Source organism: Vanellus vanellus (assembly GCF_965231255.1).
Source record: "Vanellus vanellus genome assembly, chromosome: 2".
In the NCBI taxonomy this organism is placed as follows: domain Eukaryota; kingdom Metazoa; phylum Chordata; class Aves; order Charadriiformes; family Charadriidae; genus Vanellus; species Vanellus vanellus.
In genome coordinates this window covers 24,143,988-24,163,577 of record NC_138906.1, presented here as the reverse complement: position 1 = coordinate 24,163,577, position 19,590 = coordinate 24,143,988, and the positions used below count along the sequence as shown (strand labels likewise).

At 37.9% G+C, this 19,590-nt stretch overlaps 1 protein-coding gene across 1 annotated transcript in view; it reads right to left on the bottom strand.

Moving 5' to 3' along the window:
* Positions 1-19,590, bottom strand: part of ITGA8 (integrin subunit alpha 8) — a gene marked incomplete at its 5' end in the record, with an annotated part of 124,815 nt that overhangs the window by 43,373 nt on the left and 61,852 nt on the right. The window contains 4 exons of the mRNA XM_082480019.1: positions 2,969-3,049; positions 6,063-6,142; positions 12,362-12,454; positions 18,889-19,036. Coding sequence (XP_082336145.1) covers positions 2,969-3,049; positions 6,063-6,142; positions 12,362-12,454; positions 18,889-19,036 — 402 coding nt within the window. The remainder of the gene's footprint in view (positions 1-2,968; positions 3,050-6,062; positions 6,143-12,361; positions 12,455-18,888; positions 19,037-19,590) is intronic.

Here is a 19,590-nt window from a genome sequence, read left to right as displayed (position 1 = left end):
AACCAGTGTTTTCTATTACACTCCCTGTGCAGTGTTTTTCTTATCCACAGAATTACAAAGTGCAAAGCGTAAACATAGGCATTCAATTAAAATTATTATAAGGTATATGAGAACATTTAGTTTAACAGATTTTACAGATTTTATTTTGAGGAATTCTGTTATTGACATGAAAGTATCAAAATCAGGTCAAATTAAACAGAAATCCTCTCTTTTGACTATTTTATTTTGCATTTAACTGAGAATATTTTTAACATTTGTATGATTTATTAGACAAGGATTTTTCCTAGACTTTCAGGTGACAATGATCAGACAAACAAGAGCACTGAAAAATGAGACAAAGGAAGTAAAAGAAAATGCTTAGGTGGGATATGCAATAAGAATTCTGTCAGCTGAAAATCCTCCCAGTCCAAATTACTTCCTTCCTGAATCCCTCCTTCTTCTAGTGCTCTTTTAGCAGTGGGAAATAACAATTACAGCTATAAAACTTACATTTTTATAGAAAAAAAAGGTAGGAATAATAATCAAATCTTAGTTATCAGAGCAACTGCTCATTGAATGAACTATCTAAAAAGTTATCTTAAATTTCTTTTGAATAGGATATTGAAGAAGATTTCTTCCTTTCTCATAGAGGCAGTATTTGCACGGGTCTATTGTGCAAGTATATATGCATGTAAGTACACGCATAATTTGATAACTACTTACTTTTCCTCAGTGAAAAGTACAATGATTACAGTCCCACTTTGTGCAACTCTGTGCAGAGCAATAGGGAAACCAATGGAAGATATTTTCCAGTCCAAATGTGGACACAGTCACTCTTTTATTTTTATCTAGGAAATTGTGAGCAAATAGTTCCCTTGGAGTTGTATGTTTTAGCATCTCTGAGTAATTAGCAAAATCTGTCAACAAAGCTTTTGGGAATTTTCCTTTGTACATGCATGCTATAGCTAGTAAGAAACTAAAAGACTTAAGAGGAAAGGAACTGGAAGTCATTCAATTAGGCCATTCCTCTGTATTTAATTAATAATCTGTTTCTTAGTGCTGCAGGCAGCAATTCAAGCCACTTTTTCCACTTGTGGGCATGATCTTTTTAAGAATCAAGGATGTTTTGGTCATTTTTTGGTGTCTATCTATTTACCCATTACAGAACTTTTCATTAAAAAGAACACACCGTGGCACAGAATGAACATGATGGAGGCAAAAAGTTTCCAAAAAGTTTGCAAAGAATACAAAAAGTTTGTAAGATTTTCCTATGAAAGTAATGAGCAACCTCACTGAAAAAAAACAGAATCCACTGCACTGGAGGTACCCCTTACTGACAAGTCTTGTGTATGCATCCATAACCATTTCTTTGATGCACTAAAACTCCAGCCAGTCCTTAACCTGGGTATCCACCCATGGCAACATCTAGCAATTGCTGTCTCCCAACATTTTGGAGACACGTGCAGCCCATCAACTAACCCCTTGATTCTTATTTTGTCAGCTTCTGCTTCTTTTTCTGTGTTACCTTTCCCCTCATTTTGTACTTTTCACCTCTCTTCCTACCCAGCTCATTTCCCTAGACCACCACTAACTACAGAAAATGAAATAATACTCTCATTTCTGTTCTTGTTAAACATGTTGTCTTCCAACTGCTCCTTTTCAAAAATACAAGCATTAACATATATCCACACAGTCTTTGAGTACTAGTCCTCTTTTTTCCACCTAACTCTAGCCTTAGGGTTAGTCTTCTTAACTTGCAAAACACTTACAAAATGCAATGAAAAAGTCTTTAAAAACTCCCTGATTTAGATTGAATATCGGAGCAGAAAACATGATCTCTCTGATCTGCAAAAATGATTAGATCCTCTGCTGACACTAGGTAGTCAAAGTATTGTCTTAGAAATGATAACAATAAATGGATTTTTATAAATCCATAAAAGCATAAATAAATGCATTTTTATTTGTTTACACCTGAGGCAGCCCCTTGAGGTGCATCATGTAAGAGACATCTATCTGCCTCTCTTGCATCAGCCAAGCCTCATGGCCTGACTGTGGGAGTGAAGCTGGGCCATGTACCACCTATTCTCCTCTTGCAGTGCTGTGAATGATTAAGGTCCAGAGCTGTAGTTTTCTGAGAAGAGGAGATGTAGTAAATCTGAGATCCCAGACAAAAAGCATTTGGGGCAATTATTTGCTTTAAAAGAATATCCTGCCGACTTCCTCCAGCATGCCAGAGTAGGAGTCTAGTTCCAAGATTTTACAGGGTAGTCTGAGATTCTTATCACCTAATTGTATTTCATAGTTTTGGAAACCAAGCCGTGTGTGAGAATAAAGATAGAAATAATAATCTTTGATCATATGCTGTGCTTGTTTAGTTTTGGTATCCGTTGTGTCAGTGGACAGGCACCTGCTCCAGACAGAAATGTAAGCAAGCCTACAGTAGTAGCTGGTTGACCTCTTGTCATAGCTCACTCCTTATTCATCCCTTCTCCAAAGGCTTCACTCTGCTCTCTATTACTATATGCCTTGCCATAATGTGTTTCATTGTTCCAGTCATAAAAGCAGCAGATTCTGCTTTGGCATTCAGAATTAAGTGCCTAAGTGGTTGCACAAGCAGACCTACACATATGAAGAGGCACTTTGTACTAGTAACATCCATACAGAATTTGAATGCACAAATAAAATGTTGGCTCTGACTGGTGTTACTACAATGTGGGATTCAACAGTGTGCTGCATTTGCACAGCTACTCAGTAAGTTTACTGGAGTCCATGTGGGCAGTCCTGCCTTACATGACCTGGTAAGTCCTTAGAAGCTGCATCCTGCAAGGCTTGCAGGGGTGAGACTCCCTGGGAATTCTCAGGTGTTCTTGGTGGATAAAACCTTTTGGATTACAATATGTCAAAAGATTCACTACACGGGATTATTATATGTGGAAAGATTCAATACAAAAAATAGTTATCATTCTGAATCGAGATGTTGAATACTTACCCTCTGATCTGTACTTGAGCCACAGCGCTGATGTTGATATGGAGGTTAACTAAATTGCTGGTGGGATTAATCTTGTTAGAACTGGAAAAGATGTGTACAAAGGTTAGATTGTTACAGATACAGCACAAGGCCTACAATTAGGAAGTGATGCCATTGGACATATTACAGCATGGGCTTGTTATTGCCACTCTTCAGTCTTGTAGGACACATTTAAATTTGATATTATTTGAGCTCATCACCTATTTAATAACATAATCAACTCAAGCTTCCTTACAAGAATCCTATGTGTGAATATGATGATACAAATTTATTTAGCTCAGAATATCATGTAAATTCCCATGTTTAACTTGGCTATCTGTATGGATATGAGTATCTTAATAAAATACAAGGGTGTTTCATGCATTGGAGGAAGGCAGTGTTAACAAACAAGATAGGCTTTGTTACAATAAAATTTGCTTTCATGACCCTTCAAACGTGTGACTTCTGCATGACAGAGTCTCTGTAGAAAAATCACCAAAATAAACTTTTCTTTACCTTTCTTCTCCCTTTCCCAGCGAGTGTTTACACCCTTAATCCCACTCAGCAGTGAAAACAGATCCCTGTGTTTAAAGCCTAGTGCTCTCATTCATTTTATTGTCTTTTCTTATTGCAAATCCTCAGTAGCAAAGGTAGTTTCTCTCACTTCAAAAGGCCATTCCTATGATTATAGCCCATTCATGTAAAAAAAGGTTTTCAGGTTCAAATTCATAAAGACAGTGAAAATAAATAATTACGGACTTAGAATTTATTTAATTATGGGATTAATGATACTAAGTTTGGAGGTTTTTTTCAAGCAAGTGTGGAAGTACTTCCTTGCTTCATGGAGTTTTTGTTGCTGTCACAGTTTACTGTTATCACATCTGGGTAGCATCAGTGAAATGGAAACAATCAGAGGAGGCCAGCTTTCCCAGCAACCAATTCCTGAGGAGTAAAGGGCAATACTGCTTTGATCCAGGCTTTCTGGTTACAGATTTCTAAAACTAGGAGCAGCTCTAATTTGTTTGTAAACTAATGCAGATTCCCCTCAAACATAATTTGAACTTTTGATGTAATCCTCTATAGCCATTGCTTTGAATACGAAAGTACAAAAATTGCTTGAAGTATAAAAATTACTATACCACCAATTTGTTAGTATAAGCTTTTCTCTGATTTGTATAATGGTACTATTTTCCATAGAGTTAAAATACAGATTTTTGATCATACCTATTTAGTATTCAAATCTTGTTTGTGCTTTATGGTATGCTGTAGAGAATAAAATAGTTTAAATAAAAGTGCCAAGACATCTCCCTCTCTAAGGGGTATGTAATTGTTTAGCAAAATCCACATCAGAAAAGGAATCAGATTTCAAGACACTACTCAGCCTCTTGCTTACTTCCTATAAGTAATGAACTGCAGTCTTGAAACCAAAATATTTATTTTCCACTTATGTTTGCGAGTAAGTTAAAGGTCTCTCTTTTGAATAACTCAGACCAGGACACAAATTCAGACACGTTCTCTGCTTCCCTTTCCTTCCATTTAGGTAATTTCCTCTTCTGCCTTATGGATTTCTGTTTCCTTTTTTCTTTTAAGACTGTTTTACCTGTTCACTAAGGACACAGAAATGCACAAACTGTTGTGCTGCTTGGGAAGGAATATACAAAGCAGTGAGTTTTAACTCTAGGGTACATTCTCTATGCAAGAGGTTTAATTTTTTGTTGTTGTTGTTGTTGAGTAGCTGGGTGCTCTTCAGCATTTTGATACCAGTTTGGGGAAACTGTCCTTTTTGGCAGCCCAAGAGATTCCTCCCTTTACATTTTCATGAGTCACACTCATGGAAGAAGCATGAGATATTGTTGTCTCCTGAAGTTCAGACTTATTCCTCGGTAAAGCCTTGTCACTTTTTCTATGAAAGTGACCTACACTCAACTCTTATTACCTAGAAAGATCTAGCTACCCAAAAAGCTCTGAACCTCCCCAATTTCACAGCATGAAAAGGGTAGTCACGAGAGCCTCTGATTCCCATTTCAAACTGTATTGCTTGCATTAATGACCTGACAGTGAACAGTGGTATGGACAGGGGACCTACAAGCTAGATGTTATATCTTGTAACTCTCTCTGGAGGGGCTCATGCACAGGTCTGCATGGCCTCCAGCTCACCAGCCAGACCCCTGGGACAGGGATGAGGCCTAACCAGGCACCTCATTGTCTTCTGTGGTGTTGCTGTGCCCTTCCCGAGTTTCCACGTCCTCTCCTTCAAGGGTTACATTCTGGAAACATGACTTAAACATTTTAAATGTCTCAGTTATTTACCATGGTGAACATGATCAAGGCCCTCATTAAAGGCCAGACATTAGCAATTAAGTCTCTGTGTGTGGGGTAGGGAGGGCCCCATCAGGAACTCCAGTGTGTATTTAACGAGGACAGATGGTGCAGAAGCCCTGCCACCTACTTAAAAAGTCCCAGGTTTGTTCTTGCTATTATCCTAACCCAGCCCATCCTGTGCTTTTTTGTCCCTGTGGAGGAAGTACTGCTCAGCATAAAACAGAAGATTCTCTGGCAGTAATATTTCAGTCCCACAAATATGGAGGAACCTAATGGAAAAATGACAAAGGCTCACCTGCATCAAACTGAAAGAGTTTTCTCTCTTCATGCCAGTAAATATGTTGAGCAGATTTTAACTGCTCTCCTATTTTTTAAATTGTCATGAAGAAGTAGAACATGGGTTTTTTTTATGATATGTTTTTAAATACAGAACTTTTTGTTACAAAGTGATCACTGTTCATTAATCCTGAAGTGGAGAATAAAGTGCAAATTTGGCAAATTTGTAGGAGATCCTTGCACCACTGACCCAAATCAGTTACCCTGAATTTTAACATAATAAAATTCTCAGAATAACTCTAAGACTGATTGTGCTAAAAGCTAACAAGGTTCCAAAGCCACAAATCCTCCAGAAAAAGCTACCATAGGAAAGCCCATGAAATAAGTACTGACACTGATGAGTTAGAGTGACCTTCTTATATATTAAATTTCAGATATTCAGAATTTAAATAACCATAGTCTTGATAAAACATCTAACCTTTTTATTTGCATCTCAAAATTGATGCTGAAATCTGCGTTTTCAAAATGCTGAACAGAAAATCGAATGCCTGTAGAGAACTGGGAAAGAAACAAAACAACAGGTTACTAGAAATGGTTTGATCTTTCCATACAAAGAAAGTAGTACTGTTCAACACCGCATTTCATAGACTTGTACAGGACACTGTTACTTTTTAAAATTAGTATGAAATAATATCATTTAGTCATTTTTAGGAAGAAATACCATCCTGCCTGTGTACGTCACCAGATGGAAAACTTGGCTGGACAGAGGAAAGATCAAGAGAAACAGAGAAGCATACTCCCAAGAACACAGCAGTGGGCCCTTCTTCATCCAGACAGTCTGTTTTAATTTGCCAAGCCAAAAGAACATAATAGCTGTCTGGGACCTCTCCTCCCTGTCTCCATCCATGTATGCCTTTGTCCAGGTCTCCAGGGCTTCCTGCTCCTCCCGTTGTCTCTGTAACTGTGCAGGAGCTGCATGCTTTAGGTGTTGCAGGGCTGACTGATCACCTGTTTTTCTTCTAGAGGCTAAATTAGCACCAGCTTGATGTTTTAGTTTGATTTGGTTTGAGCTTTTTTCATTGCAGCTTCTGGGAGCTATAGTCCAGTTAAGAGGAATGCAACTTCAAAGTTGCAACAGGGCAACTAAGATGATTAAGGGCTTGGAGCATCTCCCTTATGAGGAAAGGCTGAGAGAGCTGGGACTCTTTAGCCTGGAGAAGAGAAGGCTGAGGGAGACCTTATTATGGCGTACAAGTATCTAAAGGGTGGGTTGAAGGAGGATGGAGCCAGGCTCTTTTCAATGGTTCCCAGTGACAGGACGAGGGGCAATGGGCACAAGTTAGAACACAGGAAGTTCCGTTCAAATACACGGAAAAACTTCTTTACGGTGAGGGTGACAGAGCACTGGCACAGGCTGCCCAGGGAGGTTGTGGAGTCCCCTTCTCTGGAGATTTTCAAGACCCGCCTGGATGCAGTCCTGAGTAATGTGCTCTAGGCAATCCTGCTTTAGCAGGGGAGTTGGACTAGATGATCTCTAGAGGTCCCTTCCAACTCTGAAAACTCTGTGATTCCATGATTCCGTTGTATTTGCAGTTCAGTTTGCCACAACTCTCATCAAGTGACCCCAGAAGATCGAGGGCAAAACACACAATTCCCCAAGCTGAAGGAGATAAAGGTTTCCACTGTTTCTCCCTTGTTTTTATGCAGACCTTGCTTCCTCCATCTGATAATTTCCATTCGCTTTGCAAGAAGGGCACAGAGTAAAGCAGAAAAACCTAATTCAGAAGACAGAATGGAATTGCAGGGCTAACTTAAGAAGGAATATACAACAGCATATGGTGGGGTCTCTGTAACCCTCTTGTTGGACACTTACAGCCCCAGTATGCAAGTGGCAGGGGAGCAAGGGGAGATGCCATCTGCCCTCCATGTTAAATTAATAAAATGGCACTGCAATATTTAAATTACTGGTTTTAATTGCCTCATTTCAACTGCATGTGTTCTGAATCTGGTAGTTTTTGAAACGTGAATTTTGCATTGAGACTGACAGCAAAGTCTACAGCCTGTAATCTTGTACAACTTCTCCCTCCCCCCCACCTCCCCTATTGCCTCATGGTAGAATTTCCTGCTAGATAACTTGTACACTGTGCTTTCATTTTTTTTAAAAAGGATGGTTACATATAGCCATATTCTCCATGTGGAGAAACAATCTTCCTGAGAAATTCATCAAAAGGCATTAGGAAATGAGGACATCATACCTTCATCTCTGCCAATATCTGACTAGATTACAGGGGAAAAAAAGAGTAAAAGAAAAAGAGTTGTCTGCTTGGCATACTTTCCTTAACGTACTTGGGGTAGCATTCTCAGCAACAGGACAGCACACAGCAATGTAGAGTTTTATTTTTGGACCTAGGTTCAACATCACTGAAGAAGAGACATTTTCCTCTGTGGGTGTCATTTCAGATGTTTAAGCAATTTCTTTTCCCCAAGCATTACTCTTTTTTAAATTTTCGTTCAGTTCTCCCTTCCTCGCTTGCAGTGGTCCATCACTGAATCTTAATCCATTTTGAGAACGAGACTTAGCTAACATGTTTCAATTACTTCTTTCAGTTGTCCTATGCTGAAAGCAATATTGTCATCATAAAAAAAATGGCAAGTTCAAGTCTTTGAATTCTGAGCATTTTAATGTCATAGTTATAGTTACTTTTGGAAGTAAAATCTTTAAGATTAAAGATAATGATCACTAAATTAAACAGAAGCTGAATAGCTGACTGGGAATAGAGATGTAAGCTATTTTTAAGACCACTTTGTGGGCATGATTTTAACAACTGTAATGATATTTCATTCACCTTTAAAAATGCAAGGTGATTTTTTTAATCTCTGAGACAAAAAATTCCAAATATTGAATTCAGCATTTCTTTTACTGTTTTTTTTTTTTTTCACTAATCACATCTATATAAATTTGTTTCCACTTACAGCAGAAAAAAAATATGATGAACCAGAGACAAAATTTTCCTCCGATAGAACAGAGATGAACTGCAGTTTTGATGATCTATTATACCCCTGAGGGTTAATCCCTTATTTAATACTGAAACACACTCCTACTGTATGAGCCTAATAAATTGCAGATGTTGTCTTTGTATGGTTGTATGACTTTATTAATGTCAAGTAACCCTTGACACTGCTACTAATAATGGGGCAAAGATGCGCACGTGCCCTTGCTGAAAACCCACTGAGGCCAAAGGAGTTGAATTTGCTTGAGCTTGTAACTTAGCAATCACTCAACCTCCTTATTTTAGTAGGACATTCATTTTATCAGGTTAGATTAATTTTATTTAAAAAGTCAAGTTAGTTACAGTAAAATTGCATTATTTTCCACACTAGTAACCTCATGTGTCTTTGAAATACATGACATTTCTGTTATTACTGATAAGCTTTAATCTGTTATTATGTTACACAGGATCTAGCATTAGGCTGGGAGACAGAGGACTAGCTTTTTTTGAAGTGTCTTACAGTGCATATGAAAGATAAAGCCCCTGTGCTCTTGAAGAATCAGTTTAGTACATACCAAGAAATAGGTGAGATCTTTCAAGCCTCCCAGTCTTCTAACCTTATTTTTATTCATTTCAATTAAATTCCAAATTTTTCTACTAGAATTTAAAATAAAACCTACATCTCACTCGCTAAGTCTGCTGAACACACACTAGGAAGCTTATCAGTCTGATCCATTTCAGTGTCATAAATAAGTACTTTGAGCACTCTTTGCCAGTGAGATGGTATCACAGACATTTAGTTTGCATTCTGGGTCATATGGGTTTGTGACTTTCCTTCTCATTTCTTTTTATCTTCTTTTTTATCTTTTCAACTTTTTTTAACCACAAAGATATTACTGAAAATTATAAGCAATTTTTGTGGCCAGTAAATGATTTTAAGGTCACAGATTTTCAAAAAGTCAGATATACCAATTTTGATGACAATGATGCATTTTGAACATGTGAAGTATCAGACAACTCTGTAGCCCATTGCTGTAATATCCCATGGGTTATATCACCAAATCCTGACATAACCCTCATACTCAGAAGTTGATCTTAAAGAATTCAAGAATTCTAGGATTTTGGGGTGCTGAAAAGTCATTACAGTGACTCAATAGATAAGAGTTTTAGGAATGTTTCATTTTGACCTAACCCTTCCTTCCCACTCCCTCACAACTTCCACAGAGTCCCTTTCTGACAGAATATTCTGAGAATAACTGATCTCCTGCCAGAGCCGAATTGTTTTTGCAAAATTGGAAATGGATCAGAGCAGCCTTTCATGATTTATGCAATTTGTACAAAGGGTTGGTATTTCGCTGTTGGAAGTACTTTTGCCATCATAAATATGTTTGGACTGAAAAAGCTCAAGTCCTTTCACCTTTACTAAGCTTCCAGGAGAGCTGGTTTCAAAGATAAACTTAGGCTTTAAGCTTTCACTCACTATAATCAAGCAGTTTTGCCATCTGGCTTTGTAATGCTCTATCTTCATATGCCTTAATTTTCAAGGGTTGGATTCTTTAGTTATAAGCCAGCATATCCTTAAACATGTTAGGAACCCTGCTGTTTTATTCTGCTACTACTAAGTTTCTCTTTATGAAGTATTTTGCTTAGGAATATTTGCTAACAATGCATTTATGGCAGCCCTAGAGCAGATTCTGAAAAAAAATAAGAGTAGTTATGCTACTCTTCATAAGGAGACAGGTGAGAGTAGTACTGTTTTAGTGGCCACCAAATAGCATTCCTGATGTCTTCACACTGCTAGAATTTTGGGTCAAGAATGATGTGGAAACAGGGCTTTAGATTCAAAGGGAAGAGTGTGAGGGGCTGTAGTCTAATACCTCCAAACTCAGACCTTTCCATTGCTTGTGTTTATGACAATATGCAAACCACAAAGATTTGTTCCTAGCTTGGTATACAATGTTAGTGTCTTTTGTATGTAGTCTTCCTTTTCTCTTCAAAATCCATGGGTTTTTATGCTGTCTTTCCCCTCACTGCATCCCAATCATCCAGAAGATTTTTACCCACTTTTGTCTGTATCTTGAGAAATTTTCTCTGCCATGAGACCAACTAGGAAACCACTAAGCAGACACCTAAATTTGCTGGTTTTCTGGTACAAGAAATCATCTGCCTTGGCTTGAGATTTATCTAGTGCTTCAGCCCATCATTGCCTCCCATCATCCCATTATGAAAACTCCATTCCTCAAAAATGTTTTCAATTACTCTTACTTTTTAGGAGTCTCGTTTGGTAGAATAAAACAAAAACTACAAAACCTTTTAGCCCTCTTCTCTATACTCACTGATTCCAGTATCTATCCAGTTTGCCTTCTTAGGGCAATGTTGTTCCCAGAAAATGTTTATAGTACCCCCTTCAGACTTCTAGTTCACAGTAGTTCTACAGAGAAGGATCCTCACCAGGCAGGTTCCTGCTCCCAGTAGGTCCATCACCTGGAGTTAATTTTTCAATGGTTTCCACCTCCTTGTTCCCAAAGATTCTATCTATCTGCGACTGCTCATGACCATGGAGGCAGATGACTGTGTGAGACACCTGGTCTCACATTCACTTTCAAAAGCTCTATGACTGATCGGAAGGTAACCCTGTGATGCAAACAAGCTTATTCTAGTCCCAGTCTCCTGTTATATGACCCATTTTGTTCTTTTATTGAGGGTCAGGCAGTAAATGCTTCAAGATCATAAGAGGCCAGAAAAACACCCCTCTGTAGAGAGTCTGAAGAGTGAAATAACGATCTTCCATACGACAAACCTTAACTTAATAAGGATGTTGAAAATATGAAGGAAATTTGCTTTGGTTTCTTTGCAAAGCTCCAGGCCCAATATGAAATTCAAACAGCAGCAGTTTTTAAGTAAAGTTGTTGTTTATTTCTTGTATATGTTCATGCTGATGACTGCTTTATTTTTACTAGGACAGCTTTTTATTGAGGTATATAAGCTTGGACTATTTGTTTTTTGTTAAATATTCATAGCATTGATGAATTTATGAGCAGCACTAGAATTCCTCTGCAAGGGCATCCATGGTGAACATTCCTGGGTTCAACAGTTCTGGGATTGCCCTGAACTGTTTTGTCATGAAATAGCGACAAGTGATGACAACTGTGGAATGGGTAGCACTTTTTTATCTCCAAACCTATGTTTAATCCTTATCTACTGTCCATCAGCAGTCATTATTCAGTCCCACTTTTGTCCAGAAACAATGCTAAGAATGTTCTGTCTAATGATCAGTATAATTTATGAATAGCTGTCTTAGGAAAATGTTTAGAATGACATTAATAACTTGACTCAAACCACATTTTTATGGATATAAATAATGATATAAACTGATAAGACAACCCTTATGCACTCAAGATAACAATCAGGCTAAAGAAGCTGTCATTTACTATAGGTATCTTAAGTACAAAGACTACTAAAAGGGAGAAATAAACATCACATTATGGATTGGGATTCTCATTATACTAGTGTAACTTCTTTAACTTAAATTGATTCACTCATTTTTTTAGAGTAAGTGAAATAAAACACAAGCTGTAGGATTATTAATCTTTTAGAACAACAAATTGTTAGTTTTTCAGAAGCACGGTTCTGCCTCTTATTACACCAACAATTTCCTGTTCAAGTAAATAATTCAGTTTAGGTGCTGTTTATTGAGACACATTCTGTTAATTGAATAGTCTTCCACTTGCTCTCCTTTAAAATTCAATTAGATAAAAATCAGTAAATGCATCTGGTTTTCCCTTACGTTTGCGCCAGCCACCATGGGGTTCCCAAGATCACAAACCACCATTCTAGTTTCATTTTCCATCTTGTAATCACAGCTCAATACACGCAGTGCCTGTAACAAAAGGACACCAATACGGAGGTCAGAGATCACAGTGAAATGTATCCAGTTGGGAAAGCGATGCCTTTTTGACTGTGACATTTCTTTTGATTTCAGACACCTGCTCAGTGCACTATCAAAACATTTAATGGGTTATTGTCAGACAATGGGGGAAAACTGATGCCAGGGAAAAACAAACAGGAAGGTTCTCCAGTACTTTAAGAGCCATGATGAGATCGCTCTATTTCTAGTTTTAACATACGGCGTTGTTGTTGTGAATCATTCCTATAATGACTCAACAGGGAAAAAAAAGAGTAGGCAAAACTGAGGAGAACAGGCCTCACATTGATTGCAATGGTTGTATTATCCATCACTAGAAGTCTCTGCAGTGAATTTCTGGCATTGGCAGAACTTTATGGCATAACTTTGTTATGGACCAAGTCCAGAACTTTATTTTCCAGCCTATGGTGAAGTAGAACATTAAATACTTCTGTAAAAACATAATCTGTTACCTGTGTTTATAATTCAGCAACGAAGGAGATACAGATTTTCACATTATCAGAAATTATGGTGTTTGTTGTTTATAGCAATAAGCAAAATTTAACTTTTTCCAGCAACTGTTTGTTCAAAGTCCAGTATGTACCTAACGTTTCTCAGGCAGTTCGTTTGACAATTTTGAGGATACACTCATATAATTTCCCTCTAAAGCTCCTAATCTAAAATGTATCCTACATTTGGGGGGGGAGGGTGTTAACCCTTTAGTCTTTATCACTAGTTGTTATCACCTGTAAACAAAAGACTGTATAAAACAAGGAACAGCTAGAGAATAGTGGAAGTTAGGAGATACAGAGTAAGACAAAGCAATAAAACGTGTGGGTTTTTTTCCTGTTGTCCTCTCTGGCATATTCAATAAAAGAAAATACTTCCATATATGAGCAGAAGTAAACCAGCTTTGTAAAAGCAGGATGAAGCTAGTTGTTGCTTTAATGCTCTCCCACTACCTTTCCTCTCACTTGTGATTCTCACAGATTGAGCAACACGTGCAAGGTCATGCTTTTTATATAAAAAGACGTGGGAAATCTCCAGACCACTGACCACCAATTTATTCCTATCTCTAAAAGCCAGCATGGACATGCTGACCTTATAATTTCCTGAGATTAAAGGAAAAGATAGGGCAAGTCCTAAAGAAGCCCATGTGAAGCATGCCCTCAGTACATACCTCACTGTATACTGACACTTTTACAATTTGTGAGGAGGAAACAAAGTTTGTTACACAGCACTTCCAGAGCACTAATAGCCTTTCCCAACCTCTCTAGGGTTGGGAGTGGGGGATTTCTACACTCTTTCCAGCGGGTTAATTAGAGGTGGGAAGCAACATGGGAGAAGAGAGAGTGTTAACCCAGTTGAAACCAAACTTATCTGGAAAACTGTTCGGTTTAACTTGATGTGTGGGTTTATAGTTTTGATTTTATTTTTTGGGGGTGGGGTGGGTGTTGAAATTGAGGTCTCAATATTAGAAAGTAAATATTCATCTATATTTAATACTTTTCAGTTTCTTTATTAATGCTGTAACGCACACCAGTACAGAGTAACTTAGCCCTTCCACACCAAAGCAAATAGAGGAGTTTTGCAAGCAGGTTTGCTGCGATTTGGAGGCTATGCTCTTAGACTGCAAATGATCAATGGCACAGAATTTATATGACCAGCATCACAAAAGCTAATTTGTGCAGCATAAAGATGTGACAAAAGGTCAACTGTGGTAGAATTTCTACAATACTGAGATTTATTGCCTTTGTTTTTTCATTGATCACCTTTTTGAGGTGGTTAAGTACAAAACAGGAAAATTAAAACCAGGCAGGAATCAAGCCCAAGCAGAGCGTTATGCACCCAGTATTGTCAGTATCATTGAGTTCATATGTAGCTCAGCCAGATGGAACATTGGAACGATGGAACGACAAAATCCTTCTACCTGCCACTGGTAGCAATTTATATTTTTATAGCAACACATGGTCTTTTTGGCAGTCTTGAGCAGAAGCAAAACCCCAACAATTAACACGTGTGCTCCCAGGGTGCATTTTAACTAGAAAATGATTGGATGCTTTAAGTAATACAGGCAGCCTACAAACTTGAAACTCCTTCTGGTGGTCTTAGTGATGAATTACTAATTGATGCCAGAATAGTTAAGCACAACAGGCTGAAAAGTTTCTCTTTCCTTGATCAACACCTTCCAATCTTATTTTCTGAGTAAAAGTGGATGGATTAGGTACCAGGTGCCAGAATCTAGCTTCTCATCCAGCTGATAAATGAAGAACTTGTGTATGTCCTTGCAAGTCTCAAATCACATCTCATCTAGCCAGCCACCATGTACTTATTCAAAGAATTTTCAGCTAAGACAAGAAGGTTTCAGGTCTTTCTCCTGTTTTAAGAGAGTGTCATGCTGTAGTTCAGAAACGCATGTTGATAATGGCTCAGAGCTTATCCACTGTAATATAAATCTGGTTGTGATCTGCAACGACTCTGCAGTTCCCAGCGTGAGCAGAGACAGTTATACCAAAATATATAATGTTTTCGGTGTGGAACAAATACCTATTACGGCTTTGTATTTGCTTGATTTACTTCTACTAATTATTCCATGTGAATTTTGGTTCCAGCCCTTCCTACTAAGGCAGGATTGACCTGTTCAATATGGGGAAATTTGTCCCTGCGCAAAGGATCAGCGCTCAGTATTCTAGCAATGGCTTGAGGTTCAAACAGACACAATCATCCTATCATAGTGTAAGAATGTACCAGACAGCAACTAGATACTGTCTCTGGACCTACTGCTGCCCATGGAAATGTAAGGTAATGTAATGAGGTCTTACTTTTTTCATTTCAGCTAATTCCAGTAACTCCACACCTACTGCATATGGACAGCGATTACAAGGCAACAGGTTTCCAGTAACTTGTAAAGCTGTGGTAATTTATTTATTTACCTCTGGACCTTCTAAATATTTCCACAATAAAACTAGTGAATAGCACATTTGATATTATTTTAAGTCATTTGGTTTCATTAATCAGCTTTTGACTGAAGGAAGTATCAGTATGCACAAGAATCAATGAAACTTCAAAATCATACCCTTGACCTCAGACTTTAAGATCACACACATTCACTTGGCTATCCACTTGTATATTATCACATACATCTGTGCAAAATGCCACTTTTTTGGTACGGTTACAATATGCTACAGAATCAGGCCTGAGACAACAAGATAATGACAACTGAGGCAGGTCAAACACTGTATTTCATGAAGCTGAAGGGAAGAGGTAGGAGGCAAGTGAATTTTCAGTTAGGTTGTTGACTTTAACACTTTTCAAGTATAATTCGAATGATACAGAATAACTCAAGAAATTGTTCAAAAAATATCAATAAGCATTTAAGAGACAAATTTGTTTCTCTATTAGATAGACTAAAACCAGTGTAGTCCCATAATAAAGTAGCCTAGTATCCTGTATGAGTGTAGTTACTTTGAAATGATGGCAGCATAATAGAATGATTTGATCCTAAAGATTTTTCAATTCCATCAGAAATGTATCAAGTGATTTCTTCAGCTCATTACATTTCATTTATTCTGCTCTCAGTCTACCTGTTTTGCTGCCTCTGAAGTGAATATTATCTCTGCTTTAATACAATAAATTCTGCAGTTTGGAGAAAAACAACTACACAGAGGACTGTAAACACTGATGCATTGAAGAGTCAATGAAATCCTTAGGTGCAGGCCTTTAAAAGCATGACTGCAACAGGCTCTACCACAAATCCACCTGTTGGCTGAAAATACTCTGCATTAAATCAGCACATTTCAGGAGCAGTCACAGATGCCCCATTGGCAAGGTGCTGCACAAACACAAAAATAAGAAGTGAAATCCTGACTCCACTGCAACTGGCAAAAAAATCTTAATTTTTATGTATGTTCCATGCCTCAAAGTACCCACAGACCGAGACCTTTTTTCCATATACCTCAATGTTTACTGCATAGCAGTGTGATAATTTCTTCTATGCTTCCATCAAGCAGTTCAAATTGCCATATTTTTGTAAAGCCCTGTAGTTGAATTAATTGAGTCCCTCTTTAATTTATATTCATTTATACTATGACCTCTAAGAATTCGGTTATCCTGGTAACACATAAACCTCTGACACCTAGGGTTCTGATTGCTCTGGGGAAAAAAAAAAATCCTGCTGATTCTTGCTTTGTGTGGTCAAATTATTTAATTTGTACATGTAGAGAGAATAAATTGAATGAGAAAACAAACCAGGAAGGATATAAAAGAATGTCTGAGTGTTAAAATGTGGTTTTCCATTCTATTTTTTTTTTTTTAAATTACAAAGATTGCATATTCTTCTTTGTCATGTTCACAGCACTTTTAGGTGACAGAAAAAGTTTTAGGTACAGAAAAGCAACTGAATACATACAAGAGCCAACCTCCACCAGCAGTTAAATGCCAGCAAGTTTTCGCTTTATCTTTTTGAAGAAAACTACAATATAAATTTACTTTCCAAATGGACTTAGAAGTTATTTTTTTAGTTCATTTAATGGAATCATAATATCATGAAGACCATAGTATTAAAAAAATACACTTACAGTTTAAAAACAATAGAAAGAATAAACTTGCTTTCAGTACCATGTGTAATCCTTGTGAAAACTGTACCTTCAATGCAGAAGGCAAGACACTAAGAATGACATAGGTAGTAGGACTAATTTTTTGATCCTTCTCAGAAAAAACATAATGACATCTCTTTGAACGGAATAAGTATGAAAAGTAAGAGAATATGAAATGAGTTACGTGTTGCAGTGAACTAAATAAATACAGGCAAAATGAAGGCATTTTTTCTATAAAACCAGGATACAGAATTGGACTTGTCAAAAACTGAAGATAATATAAAAGTTGCATTACATTTCCTGGGCCTTTAAAGATTTATTTTCAAAAGAAAAAGAATATTAACACTCTTACCCAACCCATTCTAGCTTCTCCTAATTCTTCCAAAGCTCCAGAATCTCCCACCTCTTTTTTCCTTCCTTTCCCCAGAAGTCAACCCTGCTGGCACTACAAAATTCAAATTTTCCTAAAATAATGAGAAGCCCTGAGTGATTTCTGTTCAGTCCAAATGATAGATATGTGCTTATATGTGCTGTGGTCTTTGGAGTAAGTGCCTCCCCTGACATCCTTGGTAATGGCCAAAAGAACATCTAAGATTCCTAAAGAGCAACAAAGGAAAAATGTAATCAGGTGTGGTATATTAAAGAGAACTTAAGTTCTGTAGATCACAATCTGAAAATACAGAGGCTATGCTAAAACAACAAAAGAAACAGACAATAGAAAGAGGATGGTGTCCTTACTTATTTGTTTTGTGTGCAAAGATATGCTTCTGAGAAGTGAGGTTGCAGAGAATTTCCATATTCTCATATTTGGTGACATCATTAATTCTTGTCATTTTTTTCAAACTGGGCTAAAAGCCCATTAATAAAGACACTGACACAAGGAGAATAAGGAAATACTTTGTAACTTCCTTAAAAACATTTGCCTTCAGAAAGGAAATTAACTTGCTTTCTCCCACTCTCACCCTTGAGGCCCTTGTGAACATTCCAGGCACTGACAGAGAAAAGCAAGCTCATGTTGCAACAGCTTGGAAGATTTATGTGCAGATGAGGCGATTCAGACTTGCTGTCCAACAGAGAATACATGAACACTCTGCTTGTTTGCAGGATAGTGTTTCGTCTTTCCTCTTAAAAAACAAACAGACCCAAAAAGGAAACACTATGTTCAGTACAGCTCAGCAGGACTTCAGTCAACATTAGTCCTTCTGTGAACACCAATACATTTTACACTATTACCGCCTTTTTGGCCTATCCATAAGATAAAACAATTGACTACACAGGAAATCAACTTTGTCAAGTTTATACTGCAGTTAATGCTCAACTATTCAGGATACCTTAATAATGGTAAAACACTGGTGTGCTGGGAGCATGAGACAGAGGTGTCCAAGGGTCTGGGGTTCAGCACAGCTCATTAACTGACTGAGAGCTGATACCACAGGATGAAAGGTTGGAAGCGCTCAGAGGATTCTGCACTACCACTCCCTGTTACTGGTAGGGTTTACTGGTTCAGAATCTGAATGCTGTGAATACCTCTAGCTCTAGGAGAAATGTGACAGTATTTGTGTGGTATTATAAATCAGCTAACAGCAAGGAGCTGGACCTGAGCTGGCTCTGAACAAAATGGTACTGACCTTCCCATCTCCTGGTGATATGGCTAATCTTTAGCCTGGGCTGTGTGAGCAAGGATAGCTGAGAGTCAATGGAATCTCTCTCCCTAAGAGGCACCTCTCTACTTTCTAGGCTGGTATAGCCTACATAGGTTAACCTTGCTCTCAGTTCTTCTGCTTTATTATCGCTAACATTTTGATTTTCATTTACCTTGTTGTTGCGTTCAACCCCAGTGTAATCTGCTTCAGGTGGAATCCTTATATGTAGCTCAGCTTCATAGGCTCCTTCCCCATCATTCCTTGGATTTATTATGAGCATGACACAGTTTTCTTCTCCAATTATTAGCTGATCTTTATCTCTATATAGAATATACTACTTGTCAGGAATTAAAAACATGCACAATAGCGATTTATGTATGAATAAAGCAGAAGGACATTTTGGTCTCATAGCATCTGTTATGAAAAATATTCTGTGAACACAGAATAAATAATTTTCCATAAAAAATGACCCCATGGGAAAGTACGCCAGCACCTGGATAGGAAAGAGGTCAAGAGAAAACACCACCATGGACATTCAAAGTGGACTACCACAGAACTTGGAAGTTAGTTGTATAAAATTTCAGAGCCTGACTACTTTCTAACCAGAAAGAAGTACCTAGTGGAGAAATTACTTGCCACAGGGGTCCCACCAGCATTGTTTCTGGAGGGCACAAAGGTGGTGGGATTGCAGTTTTCCCGTCATGCCTATTGTAAAATGAACAATGACAGAAGGTGTCCTGAAACCTGCAATGACATTGGGCCCTTTCCTTTCACAGCTACGTACTGATTTTGATGACAGAGTCAGATAACTGTCAGAGGTTCCCCACTTGTCTTGCTTGGCATATTTCTCCCTCCATAGCAGGAAATATTGCCA